The sequence below is a fragment of the Trichoderma ghanense genome (genome assembly GCF_004382785.1).
Source record: "Trichoderma ghanense strain CCMA-1212 chromosome Unknown scaffold_1, whole genome shotgun sequence".
NCBI classification, from domain to species: Eukaryota; Fungi; Ascomycota; class Sordariomycetes; order Hypocreales; family Hypocreaceae; genus Trichoderma; species Trichoderma ghanense.
The window spans coordinates 2,509,517-2,530,278 of NW_027395664.1; the positions used below are offsets into that span (position 1 = coordinate 2,509,517).

Sequence of the window (20,762 nt, forward strand, 5' to 3'; positions counted from 1 at the left end):
TGTGTTGCAAGAAATCGTTTTTGGGTTGCGTCTTGTGGCACGGCCTCATGCTTTCGTGCTTCGTTGTGCCTTGGTGCTCCCCCTCCTCGTGCGCCCCTCCCCCTTCGTATGTATGTGTGTGTGTGAGTGTGCTGTGTGCGTTGGCTTTTGGCGTCCACAAGGCTTATTGAGAGGTAGAGAGCAAAAGAAACGTGTGTTACGGGTACACCAGGCTTTTCTTTCTTTTTCTTTTTTGTAATCATGGGAGTGACGCCGCGGACGAGGTGTTGTGCAACTGTGGTTAGTTGGACGCGGACGTCGGTATGGGTATGAGCATGGAGTTGGATATAGGTGCATGCATGATGCAGATGCAGATGATTTGTTATACTGTATGTAAGGGAGAGGAGTTGGGTCTAGTACTTTGTATCAGGAGTGTGTGCTTTTATGGCATGTTTAGGACGATAGTCTAGTTGAGTCAGTTAAACTCGGGCTTAGCATCTATCGCGACTCAATATCAACCGCGTCTATTAGGACAAATGACTCGAAGTGTACTTGTCATGTAAGAGACACGGCAACTGCTAGGCCAAAAATCCATGGTATCTTCAAGGATGCCGCCCGGTAGCACTCTGTGACGTGTTATCCTCACAGAGCATGAAAAGGCAAGCTGCCGTGTCTTCTTTACTTGTTGTTGAAGGCAAAAGGGGAAGGTTGCCGGGCTCGGTGGCGTTAAGCTTGTATTACAGACGGAGCACAGAGAACGCATGGCAAATGCCATGGGATGCTGCTTTCTATTTCTTTTTCTTGCTCCTTTTCCTCAATTCCTGCATCTGCCTCTGGCAGTATTCCAGTTTGCTTCCCGCCTCTTTGCAGCCAGGGGGTGGGGGGGCGGCGAAAGAGGCATGTTGTCTCCTTTGCGCAGGAGGATATCGAGAGACAAGAATGCCGTTTTTGGTATGCAGTGCGCGTTCGTGATGTGCGATTGTACGAATGTATCCTTGTACCCCCGTGTGTTCTTGCAGGAGAAGTGAAGAAGGACTGGAGTAGTACTTGCAGAGGAGATATCCCTGTTTGAGTGGCTTTTTCTCTTCGCTCCTTTTTCATGCGTGGCCCGCCAACTGTTTGTGTATGGAGCTGCGGCTTGTATAGGCGAGCTGAAGTGGTCTGATTTGCTTGCTTTTTGAAGATTGTTGCGGTAAGCCAACGTGATATACTGGTCATTTGGGCCATGCATGCAATCCAAATGGTGGGAGGATCAAGATAAGATTCTTGGTAGACAGCTATAGTAGGTAGTTGTCCTTGTATGAATACGAGTCACAGACAATCTACACCCATGGGCATTGTTTTCCCACGCTGACACCTGAAGTTGCATCTCGTCCCCTCGGAACAGCTGTGAGCCAGGGTCGAATCCCGGGAAAGCCACAGCTTACCAGCCGCCCCTGCATCGATCGCAAGCGATGACCAGCAAACCAGAAACCACGCGGAGCAATACCCTGCAGCGATCGTGGGCCGTCCCACACAGCTTGCCGTGCGCCTGGAAGAGACGCAGCCTTGCCCTCATCTCATCTCATCTCATTTTGTCCCAATCAGTCCATCAGTCACATCACATCACATCGCAGGCGGCAGTAGACGCTACTCGGCTCGCTTTGGATAGATTGCGAGTTGTCCTGGTTGCGAACTAGTCTGTCCCTGTACTTGTACGTGGCAGCAACACTTGATCTATCACGTCCGTACTACGAACTAACTCCGGGCAAGCAGACACGGCCCTCACTCTACGAATTGACAACAAAGACGGCATACAACTGGTCAGTACAAATCATCATCCATACGCCAACCTGCAGACCAAGAATCGGCAAAACTCCATGCGCCTCTTGGCAACAAGTCGTGCCGCTCGTTGGCGTTCGTAGCGACGGCGGTTGCATTGCGCGCCCTCTCCCCGGTTACGCAGGGACTTTGCAAACGGCACAGCCCGTTTGATCTGAGTCGAAATCTTGATCTCGATTTCCGTCAAGTCCCGGAGGCTGCCCAGCCATGGTTACCTTTGGGCATCATGGCATATGCAGCGTTAGATTCGGTGGTATCACCAGTGCGCGTGCAATGTACGCGATGTATACATGTGCCGTACTCTCTACACCATCCCAGTATGCAAACATGCAAGATGCCACAAGTACTTGTCCACCAGCAAGCAAGCAAACTACTACTCCAAGCATACTGCCTTGAGCATACCGTATGCACGAGTGCGCGTGTGCATCATGTGAGTGGCCGTTTTGATGGCTCCAAAGCCTCATGCTGCGCAACCCACCAGCAGAAGGGGGTGAAGGCAAAAGATGTGACGAGCCGGGGCTCAGCGGCAGCAAGGGCCGAGCTGAGTGCGTGCTTTGATTATCCCGGGTCCCGTATGAAGCAGGGGAGGGTTTTGAGTCATTTCCAATCACGGATGAAGCCATCGTTGATCGTTGACGGCGGTCTTTGGCGCAGTAGGTCGGGTAGAAGCCCAATTTAGCGATGCTATCAGATTCGTTATGCTATCAAACTGCTAGGGGGATTATCGAGGCAAGGGACCGTATTATCTTATCTGTGCATCAGTTGTGCTTGCAGTATCTCGCATCACCGGACACAAGGGTCACAGTGCTCTTGCCAGCACAACGGCAGGTACAGCCCAGGGCAGGGTACCTCCGTGCTAATCCGGCTCCAGGCGACAGACAGGGAAGGAACTGCAGCTCAGCTCAGCTCAGCTCAGCTTTCCTTTCGGCTCAGCATCACAGACAAACAAACGCCATTCTCTTCCCTTACCTTGTCATCGTCTTCTCCCCCTTGACTTGACTTACTCACTGACCGACTGACTGACTTGCTCTGATACCAGAAGAATCCAGACCTTCAACGGTCAAGCCACAGCCAGGATACTGCAGCCAATGGAAGACCTGAACAGCTGCCGGGTATCAAATCCTGCTCATATTCATGTGAGCCCGCAGTCAGCCACGCGGGTCCAGAGTCTCAGCCATGCTGCTCTCCTCGACTTGGCGGCCTCTTTCGCCTTCCGATCGGCGGAGGAACAAGCACACGAGAGAGGAGAGCAGAAGAAAGGAAAGAGAAACATGATATCGTCGCGGGTTCTAAAGAGGTCGGAGGGGAGTGTTTGGCCGCAAGGCTATACAAGAAGAGCAGCAAGGCGAGGAACAGGCAAACACCACTCTTTGACAGCAGAAACCACTTGTGACTTGGCGCCCGGCTGCGGCTGTCTCTGACACGCGCCGGCTCGTGCTGGATACACGGAAGCAAAATCGACGATTTTCTCGTATCGACGGCCGGTTCAAGCGGATACTCGCAGAAGAGGAGCGGAGTTGGCCTGGCCTCGCATTGTCGCCCGTACAACTCGAAATGGGCCGGCCGGTTTGCTGTGCCTTGCCATGTCATCTCCTGCGGCATCGCACATCGATGATGGCTATCTATCGGGCACAAGCACGGAGGACTCCGCACGAGAATGCTCTATCACTATGGGTCCAATGCGAGGAAGCTTCCCTTGTGGCCCAGCCAATTCCCACTCGACAGGAATTCGGGACCAGGGCGTTTGGACACAACTGCCCTGAAACTCTTTCACACACAACAATCTGCGCCATATTGTAAGCGTGTGGGCGCTTGCTGGAAGGGTGTGGGCATCACTTGAGCCACTTTTGCCTTCGCACCGTTGCCAAGGGTGCTCCGATCCACGGGGTCCAAGGGATTTGAGCACATGGGAAGTAAGATCGACTCAGATTGTGACAGGGGATTCGGAGTTTTGGCCACAAGAAAGAGGGGGCTGCCTGGAGATGTCGTTGCGCTGCAGCACGAGGGAAGATCGATGCCGTGACGATGAACCATCAATGGAGTGCTCCGTCCAGTTGTCATGGGAGTTGACTCGCCTGTCAGATATGGGCCGATCGTACAAAAGCATGGACTGCATCTACCCATCCAAGGAACTGTGAGCGGAGCATCGTATATCTGGGGCAAGCGAGAGTGTTCAGAGAAAAACTAGCCGACACTAGATGCAACACCAAGTTCGCCGATTCCTCAAGCCATGCAGGCTCGGCGAGATTAGCTTCTGGCCCGGCCTGGGCATCTCTGAAACATCTTCTGGAGTCGATGAGCGCCAACACCTTCAGCCGCATAGTGGACCAACGGATCTGCCCGGAGACAAAACAAGATGCATGCGAGCACTGACTTCGCACCGTCGACTACTACAGACTAACACGCTCCCCGGCCATTTGCAAGTACGCGAGGAGTCGATGCCCCTGGAGATGCGTTTCCAGGTGCTACAGTACGACACAGCACTACTCGTTGCCGCTGCTATGTTTAGCAGCGGCGGCTATTCTCGTCTCTGTCTTCATTCCTTTTTATTTTCCTCCAACGGCCAAGTCGGCACGTGGCCCCCGTCGCATCTCCCTTCTTTGTGCCGGTGACGTTTGAACTGGGGATTTGCGGCTGAAGCAACCTAAGACACGACTACAAGGGCCCGAATCAGACAGGCCCGCCGGACAGATTCCTCCGCTCGGGCATCATTTCAAGAGGCAAGGGATCTGAGGGTCTGTGAGGGTCTGTCAGATGGTCGGCGTCCAGTTTCCAGTTTCCAGCTCAAGGCCCGGCCCCAGCCAGACAAGCAGCGGACTCTCTGCGCTTCCAAACGAGGCGGCCTGCACAAGACAGACCATATCCACTATCCGCAGCGTTTAATGGCTTGTTACGAACACGCCTCCTCCGCTACACACACCTCGCACGCCCTCTCCGGTCCCAGCGAGTTGTGTGGCCAACCCCAATGGAGGACCGCAGATCGCCCCTAGAGTCCCAGGGGGCCAGATCAGATCAGATCAGGAGGTCATTCTTTGTTGCCGCGAGATCTCTGCTGGCGGCAAAACTTCTCACGCCCCCCATATCCCCACTGTTCCTGCGACTTCGCGATGCATCAGGACACGGCAACCAGACTCTATGCCCTGTCAACCAAGGCTATCGACGCCTCCTTGCTGCAAACTTGGGACTCGACCTCTCTGGACTCTGCTGTCCAGTTCCGTGTTTGCGGTTCATCTCCACTCGGCATGATACATACATACATGCTGCTCCACCGATGCGAGAGGTGGAGTTGAGTTGGCAAGCTGGGTAGACGGATGTTGAACAGGCTCCATCCGAATACATCGCAATCTCAGCCGAGCTGCATCACGAACGCCCGCTCACTTGGAAGCCGGCGAACGAGACCGGTGGCATCTTGGAATGCCTACAGGCGCTACTACTGCATCTTTGCAAACATCCCAGCCAACTAGTGCCTTCCCCCGGCTTATGGTGCTTGTACGCCCTGTCTCCGAGGAACCGCGCAAGTATGGTCACAGCTGAAGAAGCAAACGTCGAGCTTTTGGCTTCCACAACTGAGCCTGCAGGCATGGTTCCGTAGAATCATGCGATTTTCTTCGTACCGAGTTCTACCGAGAGTCTAGATTTCCGAGGCAGGTCGGTTACCATACCCCTTTTTCAGGATGCTACTGTGCGAGCCATCACATGGCAAACCAGCTCTGAGAGGTTATTCCCCTCGATGAATAGCCGTGTCCTTTATACACCCGAATAGAGCAGGAACCCCAGGCCAGTGCTGATTAGCTACAGTTTCTCGTTGCAAATTACTTGGCCCTGCTCCATGTCTTTGTCTGCTTGAATCATGACGCGACTAATGCTTATCCCGACGATATGAACCCTTGTCAATGCTATCACCAAGCGAGTTACACTGTCTCTCATTGTGCCCGGTCAAGAGAATGCCTAAATGAAGAAGTAAACGAAATGACAGGAGAGTGAGAGCCTGTAGCTGTCAGTTCTCACATGTCGGTACTCTCATGTGTTCACTGCCACGCGCTGCCAGCGAAGTGTGAGACATCAAACAGAGACTTCCGATGCCCCTGACAAGTCTTGTTCCTTCTCCCCCACTGGCAAGGTTCCAGTATCGTAGCATTATCAGACACGTCTCAATTGCGTCAAAACTCGGCTGGAGTAGTCAACAAGAGGGCTTGTCCGGAGCGGGAGACACACCCGAGACAAAGCCTTTTTTCTCAAGCAAGGGTCCTCCGCGGAATGCTATTGACCGACAGATCGGTTGTCCTCCGAGACACAGGCTGGTGGAAGAGGCCACCTGACGTGGTCCATTCCAGCCTTGATTTGACAGCAATTACGGGGGGGTAGAGGACCGTCGCAAGGCAGCGAGGTGCCGGTGGCCCGTCGTGTTATCGCATGCTCCCGTTTCGCCGCTGGTCGGAGCCGAGCGTCTCGGCGAACTGGCTGCTCTGGCAGTTAGCAGGTAACTTATCTGCCTTCCGGTGGTGTTGAAACATGCGGCTTACAAGCATGACTATGGAGTACCGAGTGCTACTCTACAATTTGCAACAAGCTTGGCTTTCTTGGAGGTGGTCACGCTATCGTTTGTGTGGGCGATGAGATTCCCGGTCCATCGTTGTCGACACCCACGACACCAAGATGGAGGGCGGGAGCGATACTCAAGGGACGGCGTCCGTTGGTCAGTTTCCGATCCTGCTGTTGCTATCTTAAGGCGCATCCATCCCGAGGCAGATGAACGTCTGGAATGGGAGGTCGGCACAAAGAGATCTGATGTCAGCTGTGCCAGATGGCCCCCCCCCCCTTCCCCTCCCTTCAACTTGCGGGAGATGTTCGATCTCGCACACCCTCCCTTGTTTGTCTATCTGATGGTTTGGCTGGAGATTGAGATGCCTTGGGGGCCGGGGGTCAAGAAGCTTCGGGCACCTGGAGATTGTGAGACAGGACGAGATTTTGGCAACGGGGGGTTGATCTATCAGGTTGGTGGATTGCTTACGGCTTTGTTACGGTGTACGGTATGGTGTATACTGCAAGTACTCACTCATATACGACTACGTGTCGTGTATGGAGACGGATGCAAGCGACTGCGACACCGTGAGACATTACCGTTGGAAAAGTGCTCGGCTGCAAAACAAACGCTTGTGTTGATACTACTACTTTGACCGGCTCGGGTGGAGTTTTGTTTTGTTGATGGGGGGCCATGGTATCGGGTGACCAGTATTCGGGAAAGCAAATGCGAGGGGGAGAAGAAAGGAAGCTTGGAAATGACGATTCCGGGATATGTCGTGCTTTTTTTTTTCGGTGATGTGTTCTGCTTGGGTGTGCTTGTGTCTATCACGTAGGGTAGGTTGTTTACGGTCCTTGGGTATGGGCGTAATTGGGGGAAAAAAAAAAAAAAAAACAGTATGTGGCCTCACGCCGAGGTGATTGTGCATGAGACTCGTGAGCTGGGTGAAGATGGTGAGACGATCTGTTTGACTGCTTTATTTCTGATATGAGCAATTCACGTTTCGCTCTGATATCATCACGTTTCGTGTCTACACATCTTGCCTAGGGTAGATGCCGTTATTGCAGCATGATATTTCTCTCCATCAATGAGTGGAAGGTCGTTAAGATGGTATATTTGATTGACTTGGCCTCACGTTGACACCTCGTCAAGGGCCTCAAGATACTCATTGCGATGAGGCTCAATATACATATAGTAACTTGATCCAAAAGGATGGGTATTACCCCTTTCTTCAGCTATCTCCCCCGTATGTCAGTGATTCTGGAATTCAATCTCTACAGATTACAACTTGGCCGCATCACGCGAGATGGTCCTTGCTGGTTATCCCTGAACATCTTCACCCTCAAGATGCTCAGAAAAGGAGGCCAAGCAAATGACGGGGGTAAACTGATGCCACGAGCTGTTGTCATTATGTATAGAGATAGCTAGAAACGCAGTAAATCAACGGAACCAGAACTCAAAACTATATGCTTGGTATCCATGAACTGAACTCGCCAGACAACCTGCTGCTCTCAACGCACAAGTAGGTATCCAAACTCCAGAGGCTCTCTCACGTCCGAAATCTACGCTCCAACCTCGGCCGTTGCCCCGTCTATCCACTCGCTCTTCCGCTTCCGCGACACACGATCCGCTTCTTCTCCGTTCTCGCCGGCATCCGGTGCATTCACCTCCCGGCCGATGGCGCGGAAGTTGCCCAAGAACTTGGAGAGCCCGGGAACGCCGAGCCCGGCGAAGCCCCTGCCGGTGCTTTCCCGCTCGCCAATGGCCACGACGTGTCCAATGAGGTCGTGGGTGATGACGTCGTCGACGACGCTGTCGTGCTTGTAGTTGGGGTGGGCATCGACAAAGTTGCGGATCCATCGCGCGGCCGTGTCGAGCTCGCCGCTCGCCCGCTTGCTGATGAGAGAGAGGTATGTTGCCAGCTCGCACCGCGTCTGGACATCGAGGTTTACGCTGTCGAGATAGCTTTCAACAATGGGGATTAGTCCTGGGAAGTCTCCGTCTGGAGAACCATTGATAATCTCGTTGATCGTCATCTCTGTGTACTCTTCCTCGACAGGAGGGAGGCTGCCGGGCGATCCTGGTCGGCTGGGCATCGCAGACCCTGGCCGGCTATCGTCGTTGAAGGCGGTATTCGCGCGCGACGGTCGGCCTGGGAAGGGGTTCTTGCGGAAGTAGAACTTGTCCTTGAGAACGGCATCTATGCCGTGGGCTCGCTCCATATTCTCATCCACCTTCTTGATGGGGATGTAGAAGTTGAGATCGAACGAGAGGATCGCTCTTGTGATCAGAACCATGAAGACCGAGAAAGCTGCGTTCTCGAAATCGGTCACCTGAATCTCCATCGATCGAAACTCGACTCTCCAGCCGATGTTGTTGTCAGCAGGCGGTGGCTTAAATCGCATGTGCTGCCAGTTAGTCGACTGGATATTCTCAAAGTGGTCCGTCTTTGTCAAGTCGAGTTCCTGAAGGTCTTCCTCGAAGATGACGATGGGGTCTCGAATGAAGAGATGAGCGAAATGGGTGGCCAGAAGATCATCCATGCCCCCCTCGATCAGCTTGGCCTTGAGGTCTGGATCAAAGACCAGATTGGGATCCAGGTACTCTGGTCGAAGTCGAGGGTTCGTCGAGATGTATGTGGAGTTGGGGGCATATCGCGACTTGGGTATCCTCCAGCGATCATGCTTCAGGGGCTGCGTAAGCGCTAGTTAGTATCACCATAAAGCACACATTTTCGAGGGCATATTGTGATTCTTCAATTGAGGAAAACAAAGGGAAAGAGAAGAACTCTGCTTACCTTTTCGCCAAGCTCCTCTGGTGTTCTGCAGTCGACTGAGCGACTGATCTGGTTCCATCGCACATCAGTGCCCGCCACAAAGCCTTTGTAGATGGGCGTCGCCGCCGTCAAAGCCAGCATGATGGGGCCAAGAGGAAGCAGCTGATCGTACAGCTCCCGGCCCTCGACAATGTTCTTGGCCTGAAAGGTGATCTGGAGACAACAGCTTCCCATACCAAAGGCCATTGCGTCCATGTGGATAAAGTTGTCCGGAGCGGCTCCATTGCGGACGTCATCGTCCTCGGGCCAGTTGTGCAGGTCATAGTTGACGGTAGGATCTTTCCATGGGATCGGTGTGTTCTTGTCACGGAAGATGGGAACATTGACCTGTACCTTGCGAGTCCTCCGAGCGCGAATGTTGGCGGCCAATGTTGGGAATCGGATATGTGGATTGGCAATCTCGTCCGGCACAAATTGCGACCGCAGCTTGGGCCCAGAGGGAGGGTAAAATGGGTGAGTGAACTGTCCTGGGACGCCGATCTGAGGGAAGGTTGTCAGGGTGATGGGGTACTCGGTAGACAACATGTGCTCCTTTGCAATCTTCCTCCGGAGCTTCATATCGGGCTCAACCCCGAGGAGTTCCTTGAGTCCAATGCCCCATGGCTTTCCTGGCGTGGCCTCGAGCATGAAGCGGCCAAACTCGGGGTGAAAGACGGGCAGAGCCCCGCTGTTTTTGCTACACCAATGGCGTCAGATAATGAAACAGAGGCACTGAGAAAGGATTGGCAGCCCTACTTTGGCTTCGCGGCAGGGTTCTCGTCCTGAAGCGCAGGTACGGAGCCGGCCTCGGCGAGCGCCTCATTGTTGGAGAGAGCCTTGAGGATCTCGGCTTGTCGAAGGGAAAGCAGAACTTTTGGATCGTCTTTGGAGTACATGACGACAAGATACTCGACCTAGGGCATTGTTTAGTGGATTGAAGTGAAAGCAGCACACTGCCGGATGGAGGTGAGGGCGTATAACCTCATCTCCCCATAACATGGCGTCCCGTTCCTTGCCCTTGGCCTTGTTCCATATCTCCAAAAGTTGCTGTGACGAATGTTAGCCATTGTTCAAGCTCAGAAAGACAGAAAATGTCAAGTCAACCAACCCTGATGCCCCATTCTCTCACTTGGTTTGCGCGCAGCTTGGCTTCTGGCCACTCCAGTGCCGTTCCCAGGGCTCTATTGGAACACTCATTCGTTAGTCGAATCAGCAGTTGACAAACATTTGGAGAAAGACGCACAAGAGACCCATGGTTTAGCTGTTGAGTGGAATGTCGGCAGTTGGCAGCGAGATGATCAGTTGAATGTAGGATGTTGAAGATCTGAAAGTGTGAAAGTTGAAAGATCTTGAGAGCATGAGATTCCAAAGGCGAGCTGGTGACAATTTATCGAAACTCGAGTATGACCCCAGACGGAACTAGTGACGACAGAGACAAACAATGCAACGACAGAAGATTCCACCAAAGAAGGGCAAAGAATGAGAAGAAGCCGGATGAAGTCGCTGTGCTGCTCTTCTCCTCGGACAAAGACGCCGACCACAGCGGCGAAGACGTGCTCTTTGAAGTCGCACGAACCCTCTTGAATTATTAATGGGCGCGATGCCACGAGAGTGTCAAAGCTATGTCCCCAAGCTCGGACCCCGATGAAAGAGAGTACGACGGACACCCTTATGGCTTTCTCTGCTTCTTCGAATCCAACCAACCGAGAAAAAGGATGATGGCGATATTGGGGGCGCTGGACTGGTTATTATTTTGGCAAGAGAGAGGAAAAAAAAAAAGTTCTCGATTAATCGAAAGACGGACGCCCCCACTCCGGGAGAAGGGCGCCAAAAGGTTGGCAGGCCAGACCGGGATGCTAAGGCGGACAAAAAAGATGCAGCAAATGACGGATATTGAAAGCACGGATCCACGAGTCAATTCGACTTCAAGAGATGGAGGCTGCGATATGAGGAAGTGACGGGAGTCATTGTAAAGGATGATGATAGTGGGATGATATAATACAGACCCAATTGGGTGTCATATCTTCCATCTCTTCTTCTACATACTTCGGTATACTACAACTACCTATAGGTACTGCTACTTACTAGGCACTGTACCTATCATTCCTTCCCCCACCTCTGCGGCTGAGAATTCAAGATTATCAGACAGCAACGACCCCCGGAGCGTGTAGCGATACCACTAACAGTAAAGCCACTACCTTATCAATAGCTCAAAGAAAAGTGTTCTAATAGGACCTAGAGCAAAGGAAACAATCCGAGTGAATAACCTCAAGCCTCCCTGCTCCTTCCTCCTCTCCGCTTCCGCCCAGCCAAAGAGGTCTAAACAGCAGGAGCAGTGGAGCCGCCGCGGCAAGTCGGTAGCCGAAGATTGGTGAGAGCTTAGAAATCCAACAGCAAACAATGGAGCCCCGACATCTGGAACGTCGCTTCCTCGTCGTCGGACTGTCGGCGCGAGGGAAGGAGCGTATTGCTGCGGCGAGCAGTAGGAATGGATTGATGGGACAGGAAGAGAGCCGTGCCTTCTGTGCTGATGTACGCGATGATTCCACAAGACCGTGCTTATTGTTGAAGCTACATACGGGTCTGGGATGCAGTTGCTTCTTCTCGCATTCCGCCAGACTACCTGGTAACCACAATACTTACCAATGCAAAGTCACACACAATCTTCAGTCACCTTGATTGAGGTGAACCTGCTATTAGCTGGCAAGGAGCTGGCATTTCGTGATATGAAAGCTCTGCTTGCTTCTCCATTATCAAGCCCCAACTCTCGGCTGGCGATGGCAACATGCAACGGCTGCATTGCGTCATGTGAATGTATGTGATGTGTCTCACGATCAAGAACCAGACAAACCCTGCAGATTGCAATCACCATTCAATAGACCATGGAAGACGTTCCCCTTGCGGAGATTCGTGCTGCGGATTTGGTTCTCCGGGGCTTGGCTTTCGGCATTTACGAGTGAGGCGCATACACATGAGTGAAGTAGCTTCCGTCAGCCGTCACGACCTGCAGTAGGAGGTATGGTAGCCGTCGAGGACTGGGTTCATGCGTGGCTCGAGTATCACTGTTCATTTTGCATTTTCTCATATTTCTTCTTGTTGATGAAGAGGCGTGCTCGCCATCAGGGTTCATTGTTTGAAGCATTCTCCATGCATGGCTGGAATGTAAATCTACAGCTGTCAAAGCGGAATTAGTTCAAGACACGGTACCCAAGACATGCACGGAACTTGCAGACACGGCGGCTTCTTTTGCTTTCTAGAAGGACAGAGGAGCTGTTGGTCCATGCCTGCACTCACCGAAACATGGCCTCGGGGCTCACCGTCTCTTTGTTACTCTTTCCATGTATATGCACATCATATACCTAAATGTCAAACATGTACCATCACCAACATCATGCCATGCCGTGGAAAGCCGACGAAAGCACGGAAATTCCTACGGCTCCCAAATCGGCAAGTGCCCGCATCTCCGCACCGGACTTTACAGCTAGGAGCATCCACGGGTCGATTTTTTTTTTTTTTTTTTTTTTTTTTTTTTTTTTTTTTTTTTTTTTTTTTTCCCTTGCTGCTGAGAAATGCTGTCGACGCCCTGCCAGTGACTGATTCTAGCACTACGCAGGAGGATTCACGCACGGATGCATGATGGGCTTGGCAGGTGCATGCATGAGTGGAAGAAGAGAGGCTGTTGCTTGCGCATTCCTGATGACATCGTTGGGATGAACCGGTGAGATCGGCCGCGGATGGTGAATGAATGAATGAATGGCCTTTATTGCACGCACTCATTGTTCACCTAAAGAATAAACCCATGTACTTTAGAAAGGATGGATAAGCAATGCAATTCCAAGAACGCATTATCGCCTGTGATTGGCCTTTTGAGCAACGGCACCAACCCGATCAACTCAAGGAATGCGGCAGTTCCGACTCTTTGACAAATTCTCTCTGTTGTCTTGTCTATGGGTGTGTGTGGCAGAGGTATGAAACTATCAGCCAAGTGCGTGCAGCTCTCCAACGCCCCCAGTGCGCCGGACAGCGGATGGCCCGGTCCCTATGGTTCATGGGACAACAGGGACGACAGAATGAACGGGAGGAGGATTGACTTTTATGAGCCGTCCGGGTCTCGTCCATGCAACACGCACGACCAAGGCTAGAAGGGCGTAAGCGGGAGGGTGAACGGGTGAGAGGAAAGGAACAAAGGAGGGTGGGCGAATCGTGACTGGCTACAGTGTGAAAGAGGGGGGAGATGTGTGTCTTGGGAGAGACGTGACTGGCCCGGACTAGCAAAAGGAGAAGGCTCCGTCGTCGAGCCTTTGGTTCTGTCAAACTTATGATGATGATGATGATGATTAGCACAAAGCTGTGGGGTATCTCGATTCTACTCTTGGCCCCTTCTGGCTTAGATGATGGCCGTGAGGCAAAGGGGAATGGCTCGATGGTTTGGCAGTGCGTGTTCCCATGCCTTTTGTTGGCTGCCTGTGTCCATCCTTTTATCTATCAAAGCGCATTGGTCATTATGTACAGTACAAGTAGCAACAACTGCAGGTCCTTTCATCTCAAGAAAGAGACAAACAAACCATCGCCATATTACGTCATGCCTGAGCATGTGTCACTGACGGCTGCTGATGAGTGAGGGCTAGAAGAGAATGGCAGCGATGGAAGGCTGTGCGTGATGAGAGTGAGGATAAGCAAATAAAGTATTGTTGAGCAAAGACCCTTGTGAACGCCAGATGATCGCCCTGTGCTTGTACTCTGGTACGCCCCCGTTGTTGTTTCAGAACGATTTTAGAGTGACGGCATCAGAATAAGGTAGGTCTCGCACAAGTTTCTGCTACTGTCGTCAGGGCTTGCTTCAGCCTGAAGACGGAGGGCTTGCTCTAGCTGTCAGACATGTGTATTCTATCAAGTTCCTCGGAAGATCGAAGCAGCTGCACTTGCTCATTGCATCTTGCCAACGGTCGATCCGATGCTGGTCACGTTGCTCTTCTCCTGGCGATTTGCAACGTCAATCTCGGGATGGGATCATCATCCCCTTCCTGCACATCTACAGTAAGAATGCTGCAGCTCATGGAAGCAGCCAATACGATCAACTACAAACCTCTCGTCTCAACTGTCAACATCTTAATTGCAGATTCATGCAATGCTCAGTCATTCCGAAGCTAGAGTCCACTGTTGGGCATGCATCAAGCCCAGAGTCGGCACACCCAAGCTGTAAAAACAGCGGCAATTGGGCCGTAGCAGCGGTTGCAGCAGCTCCAGCCTCCACTGCCGAGCCAACCAGAGCTGAGCCCAAGGCCCCTAAGAGGTCCCTAAGAGGCCCCTAAACACAGTGGGAGTTGGACGGGAACGTAAGGTATTCAATCGACCCTCAGCTGCATCACCTGCTCCTCGTCCTCCACCGATCTCTTCCAGCCAGCCTTCAGGGACCGACTATCTTCGATTCACTTACTTTACCTTACCTTTCCTATTTCTATCTCGACCTTCATAGCATTTGCCTACCTGACTTTGATCCATCAACTCCCGACTCTCTTTTTTTTTTTCATCTTCTTGTCCTCATTCCATCTCCCTCTTCCAACCAACAAGCTTCTCATCAACCTCGATTGACCTCGCTTGTCTCTCCTCCCCCGCATCCGCCCCTCTCAGCTTCTGACTGGCGAACAAACGACGGCCATTATTAGCTGCTGTCCCTGGCACAACGTAAACGCACACACGCACGCAGCCCACACCGAACCTGACCTCGAACTCGACAGCTTTTCCGACGACATACGAACCCGCCTCGAAGCCAACCCTCGTTTGTTTGTGCGCGTACGACGAGCGACAGATTGACTCCTTCGTTTTGGTTTTCCATTACCCTACAGCCACCATGAACCCTCACCAGAAGAACAAGGTCGACATCAATGTGAGCTTACCGACCCTTACACCTTACCCCTCCTCCCGCCTGGCCCAGCAGCCTTGGGGTAGAGATGCCACAAGTGCCAGATGGGAGCACGATGATGTCTGCTGGCACCGTTTGACCGCCCTTTGTCGAGCCGAAGCAGATTGGAGATGCCGTCTTTCCAAGAGAACACGCTGAGCTAACCCGCCAATGCGTCACTTTTCCAGTCGCTCACGCCCGACGAGCAGCGCCTCTTCCGTCTCTACGGCAAGCTGCCCTCGCGATCCGACCACTTCGCCAAGCACCTCAAGGACCGCAAGTACTTCGACTCGGGCGACTATGCCATGTCCAAGGCCGGCAAGGGCGACGGCGTCGACGCGGGCGCCGTCGGCTCGCAGCACCCCGTCCCCGAGAACATCCCGCACCTGACGTCGCCCACCAACGGCGGGCCCAACACCCCCGGGCACACGCACCGCGGCTCCATCCCCGGCGTCCAGGCGGGAAGCCCCGTCAAGGAGGGCAGCTTCCTGAACAGGGAGACGTCGGCCGAGGGCGAGGTGACGCTGAGCGGCGACGACAAGAAGGACGAGCAGGGGCAGGGCCAGGGGCAGGCGGCTGAGGATGCCAAACCCGTCGGCACTGGACTCGACGGAACGCCCATCGTCGCCGGAGGGGCCATGCCGGTCCGGCAATAGCCTCGCTCGCGTGGTCTGATTGATGCATTTGATGATACGCCCGATTCACCCTGTCGGGCTTTCAGCATGGTATGGGGAGGCAGCAGGTTTGCGAGAGCAAGACTTTTGCGCAGGCTCCTCCCTCCAAGTTTGAAGGCGACGTGACACGAGGCACAACGCAGCAACTTGTGCCGTAGCAAAACATGCATGGCTGATTTCTGTCTTTCTTGGCTTTGTTTTTTCTGCTCTGCTTCGCAATTCACGTACCATGACGTTCCATCCCGAGGAGGGAGACTACCTACGAGGCGGCACGAGATTGAGAAAGAAGGATCGATGTGGAGCGAGATGAGAAAATCTCCGTTGTTTCATGAGCCATAGTTTGCTTCAGCAGTTGATTTCTCCGTCTTCTTTCCTGATTTATGGGCGTTATCTAGGACCAGGCGGAAGGAAATGTTTGATTATCGCGTCTTAAAGCTCGGGCGTCAAGAGCCTTGCACCGGAAAATCTGAAAAGAACAAAAAGAACGATCACGCCTTGAGCAGAATGGACGACCTTGTCTCCAGGTTTTTTTATCTTGTTCTATTGGGCTGTCTTGTTGTCCATTGATTTGTTCTGTGTCTGTAGTGGATGAATTGTTGCTGTAGGGTTCTAGTCATGAAATTCTCATGTATCTGACATTTCCCTTTCCTTATATGAGTCCCTCGTACCATATCTGTATAACCTGTTTTCAGGACACCAATTCCTTCGATTTGCGCCAAACTCATCGCATCAGCACATGGTATTGGATCTAGGAGATGAAGGTCCCGTATTCCATCGAAAAGAGGCCATCTCCAGAAGCTCTACCCGCAATAGTTAGAGGGGCACCTTGCTGGACACAGAGAATCTGCTTACTAGCAGGGTCCCTCCAATTGGCCGCCTCGCCTCGCCTCTCCACCAAATTTTCTGCCCAGCCCAAACATCTCCCCAGCCTCACCTCTTTCTCTCTCTTTTCCCCCCCTTCTCTACTTTCCCTCTTCAACCCCCCCAATCTTATAACGAGCAAAGGAGTTATATAGTACATGTTCCGCCGCCTCGTCACCAAAATGGCCGAATCCGCCCCCAAGCGCCTCAAGACCGACTCCCCCTCGTCGAGCCTCCTCGTCGGCACCCACAACGGCCACTTCCACGCCGACGAGGCCCTGGCCGTGCACATGCTGCGCATGCTCCCTTCCTACCGCGACAGCCGTCTCGTGCGCACGCGCGACCCGAAGCTCCTCGAGACGTGCCACACCGTCGTCGACGTCGGCGGCGAGTACGACGCCCAGCGGAACCGGTACGACCACCACCAGCGCGGCTTCGAGACGACGTTCCCGGGCAAGCAGACGAAGCTTTCGAGCGCGGGGCTGGTGTACATGCATTTCGGCCGGGCCCTGATTGCGCAGCGCCTTGCCGAGGAGAAGTCTGCTGCTGCTGCTGCTGCGTCTGCTTCGGAAGATGTCGTCAGTGAGGAGAGCCCAGACGTGGACCTGCTCTACAACAAAATCTACGAATCCTTCATCGAGGCCGTCGACGCCCACGACAACGGCATATCAAAGTATCCCCGCGACGCCCTCGCCGCCGCGTCCATCGAGCCGCGCTTCTCCTCGGGCGGCTTCACCCTCGGCGCCATGGTCGGCCGGCTCAACCCCAACTGGAACGACCCCAAGCCGTCCGACCCGCAAGAAGCCCAGGCGCAGGAGGACTCCCTCTTCCTGACGGCCAGCCGGCGCATCGGCGAGGAGTTTGAGCGCACGCTCGACTTCATGACAAAGGCGTGGCTGCCCGCGCGATCGATTGTCAAGAGCGCGTTTGATGCCCGCACGAAGCACGATGCGGACGGGAGGGTTCTCGTGCTCGAGGGACAGAGCGTGCCTTGGAAGGATCACCTTTACAGCCTTGAGGAGGCGGAGGGGAAGCCGAGCGTTTTGTATGTGCTCTACGCGGAGAGCACTCAGCCGGGCGCCAAGTGGCGCATTCAGTGCGTGCCCGAGTCTGCGGACTCGTTTACCAGCAGGAAGCCTCTGCCTGAGGCCTGGCGCGGGTTCCGTGATGCTGAGCTTGACGGCGTGGCGGGCGTTGAGGGGTGCGTGTTTGTGCATGCCGCGGGATTCATTGGTGGGAATAAGACGTTTGAGGGGGCGTTGGAGATGGCTGTCAAGGCGTTGGCGTGAAAAAAAAGGGTGAAAAGGGGGGATATATGTGTTGCGATGCCAAATGGAAAAGGGTATTTTTGCTGGGAGCTTGGTTTAGACGGGACTGGGGTTTCATGACGGTAATGACACAGAAAAAAAAAGTTTTTGTTCCTATCTGCGATATCACGTAGACGAATGGGCCAGGATAATAAGGGGGGCCCATGGGATTCCGGTCTTGATGGTATTTCCGCCATCATCGCGGATGCTTCATACGAAAGCATTCTCATCAAAAGCCACCGTTACTTAGATTTGTCATAAACCAGCTAGCTACCTAATGCTGAAACGAAAAGCAAGCAAACAAAAACAAGAATGATGATATATCGCAATGCATGTCCTTGCCTTAAAAACGCCAGCCGCTCCAGAAATCCTTTGCAGCTTCTATCAAAACGTGCCACCTCATCGACCTTGGCGGTAAACCAAAACATGTCACACCTCCCATCCCCCTCACGCTGTTCGCCTATCCGTCTCGGCAGACGTGGGCTTCTCTCCGTTGTCTGGGTTCAAGTAGTCGGCGTCCTCTGCCGCTTCGTACTCTGCCACCAGGTCAGACACCACCTGCCTCGCCTCGTCAAACTCGTCCAGGTTTTCGGAAAAGGGCGCCGTCTTCTTGTAGCCCTCGATGAAGGCATTGCGCTTACGCATGCCGTCGTACTGTTTCAATATCCTCTTGAAGAGCTGCACCAACAGTCAGTCAGTGACGCAACAGACAAAGAGAGACAAAGGGTCAGCAAATACGAACCGTAGCAATGCTCGTGTGATTCGCCAGCATCAGCCCGCTCACCCGATGGCTCATGGGCATGTACGGGCTCCTCTTGGTCAGCGCAACCTGGATGCTCGCCGGGCCCCAGGGGATAAACGTCGCCAGCTTGCGCTCCCGGATACGCAGCAGACTCTTGTGCACGTCCGTCGGGTCGACCTCGCCCTGGATCACGTTGAGGATGGAAATGTAGCAGCTCTTCTTGCCCGGCACCGTCGACACCATGCGGTTCTTTGGCTGCAGCAGCCGCCTCATCACGTCCAGCACCGTCGTCTTGCGCACCGTCTTGGCCTGCTCGACCTGGTCGCCGGTGAAGGGCGTGTAGGCCGTCATGAGGAAGTGGCATCGCGGCGTGGGTATCAACGAGGCCAGGATGCTCACGAGGTCGTTGTGCATGTAGCCAGGGTAGCGGAGAGTCGTCGTGCTCGCCGACATGACAGTGGCGACCTAACACGCATTAGCTCTCTCTCATTTGCGCAAGACCGTCGCGTATCATATATGGCACTCACCAGCTGGTTCGTCTGCTGAAACGAAGGCTCCTGAACGTGCAGCCTATCCGCCGCAATGTGCGACAACGCGCCATTGTCCAGCACGACAACCGAATCAGCATTCTGCGTCAGCCTCCGCATGGAAAGGATGCTGTTGTAAGGGTGGACCACAACATCCGGCGCGTTCGTCGTGTTAGGAAAGACCGAATACGTCTGTATGATCTTCTTCGGGAACCGATCGTTGAGCCGCTCGAGGAGGAACGATCCCAGACCCGAGCCAGTACCTCCAGCAATGGAGTGCAGCATCATGAAGCCCTGCGCACACGATCACTCCAGTCAGCAAAGAGCTCCGGCTTGAACAAAGCAGGCAACGATGCGGAAGATTCGTCACCTCTAGCGAGTCGCTGCCGTCGGCCTCTCGATCAATCATCTCCATCACATCCTCGTAAACCGCCTCACCGCTCTGATACCCATCACCCCAATTATTCGCCGCTCCCATGCCATTCTTGCCGACGTAAAAGTTTTCTGGATTGTAAATGTTTCGGTACGGCCCCGTCTGGATGCTGTTCAACACCTATGCCACAGAGTAAAGCAGACACATTAGCACTCCCAGCAATTGACGGAGCTTCCAAGCGCAACAGCAAGGCAAAGCCAGAATAACACGACGAGGGAGATGGGGGAAAAGGAAAGCATACTCGAGGTTCGAGGTCGATGAGAATCGCCCGCGGGATATATCGCGTATCGTCGCTCTGATAGTAAAACACGTCCTTCCTGTCGCCCCCTTCCGTCGCAAAGTCCTCGAGGTTGCCGTCTTGGCTGATTCCGTGCTCCTGGCAAAGCTGCTGCCAGAACTGACTCCCAACTAAAGACACCCAAGACTCGTCAGTTTGTCCTCAACTCCAATGAAACAGCGGTTTGAAGCAGTCGTATCTGGCAGCGTAGCATGTAGACGATCACGCGACAACGTAATCGAACCATAGCAAGGCAAGCAAACCCAAAGGGAGGACAAAAGAACCGAAAAGCGCAACACTCACTGCTGTTACCGCATTGTCCAGCCTGAATGGTAATGATCTCGCTGCGCCAGAAAAAAAAAGTCAGAAAATCTGGGGTCCTTCAAGCTTCCTCAATCAAATCACGAGGATCAGAATCAAGTCATACCGCGGCATAGCTGCTTCGTTGTCTTCCGAACTGCAAAGGCTTCTCGATTCCCCCCGTGGTTCGAAAGAATGAGGTTTAGCTGCCAGACGCGCCAACGCGCAGCGCAACAACCTTCCACTGGGCTTGGGTTCCCCAGTGCCGCTATCGATAGCGACCTCCCCGCCCCCACGGCTAGGAAGCTACCGACCGACTAGAGGTATATCTATAGTAGTATTCTATTGACGTTCGTTCACTGTCAACATGTGTGGTCTTTCGCATGCAGTTAGTTATCGCACTGGGCTATTGATGAGTTCGTCACGGATATCAAATCATGAGGAGTAAATCATCGTGCATGGTGAACATCATGCATGTTGTACATTGTGAAAACGCTAGACTTTTAGATCTCTACACCCCTCCGCCGCCGCATTCCTCCATAAACGTACAACAAACAATTACAGTATCGTGATGTTGGGGCAAGAAGAACAAATCATCATAA

General features: G+C 53.3%; 5 protein-coding genes across 5 annotated transcripts; 3 read left to right on the forward strand and 2 right to left on the reverse strand.

The window, feature by feature from the left end:
- Nucleotides 1-6,413: 6,413 nt before the first annotated feature.
- CCMA1212_002230 (uncharacterized protein) lies at nucleotides 6,414-6,963 on the forward strand (the record flags this gene model as incomplete). The annotated part of the gene is made up of 2 exons (XM_073699619.1): nucleotides 6,414-6,794; nucleotides 6,850-6,963. 2 exons carry the CDS (start codon nucleotides 6,414-6,416, stop codon nucleotides 6,961-6,963), a joined length of 495 nt encoding a protein of 164 aa, XP_073561841.1.
- Nucleotides 6,964-7,884: 921 nt separating this feature from the next.
- On the reverse strand, nucleotides 7,885-10,391 carry CCMA1212_002231 (uncharacterized protein; the record flags this gene model as incomplete). Its single annotated transcript, XM_073699620.1, has 6 exons — nucleotides 7,885-9,015; nucleotides 9,120-9,825; nucleotides 9,894-10,051; nucleotides 10,092-10,184; nucleotides 10,246-10,316; nucleotides 10,388-10,391. 6 exons carry the CDS (start codon nucleotides 10,389-10,391, stop codon nucleotides 7,885-7,887), a joined length of 2,163 nt encoding a protein of 720 aa, XP_073561840.1.
- A 4,597-nt stretch (nucleotides 10,392-14,988) lies between these two features.
- On the forward strand, nucleotides 14,989-15,695 carry CCMA1212_002232 (mRNA stability protein mug134; the record flags this gene model as incomplete). The annotated part of the gene is made up of 2 exons (XM_073699621.1): nucleotides 14,989-15,024; nucleotides 15,228-15,695. The coding sequence occupies 2 exons, from the start codon at nucleotides 14,989-14,991 to the stop codon at nucleotides 15,693-15,695; spliced, it is 504 nt and encodes a 167-aa protein (XP_073561843.1).
- Nucleotides 15,696-16,756: 1,061 nt separating this feature from the next.
- On the forward strand, nucleotides 16,757-17,863 carry CCMA1212_002233 (UPF0160 protein MYG1; the record flags this gene model as incomplete). Its single annotated transcript, XM_073699622.1, has 1 exon — nucleotides 16,757-17,863. The coding sequence occupies one exon, from the start codon at nucleotides 16,757-16,759 to the stop codon at nucleotides 17,861-17,863; it is 1,107 nt and encodes a 368-aa protein (XP_073561842.1).
- A 465-nt stretch (nucleotides 17,864-18,328) lies between these two features.
- CCMA1212_002234 (Tubulin gamma chain) lies at nucleotides 18,329-20,295 on the reverse strand (the record flags this gene model as incomplete). Its single annotated transcript, XM_073699623.1, has 7 exons — nucleotides 18,329-18,559; nucleotides 18,624-19,088; nucleotides 19,151-19,444; nucleotides 19,521-19,703; nucleotides 19,825-19,991; nucleotides 20,164-20,204; nucleotides 20,288-20,295. The coding sequence occupies 7 exons, from the start codon at nucleotides 20,293-20,295 to the stop codon at nucleotides 18,329-18,331; spliced, it is 1,389 nt and encodes a 462-aa protein (XP_073561845.1).
- Between the last annotated feature and the right edge of the window lie 467 nt (nucleotides 20,296-20,762).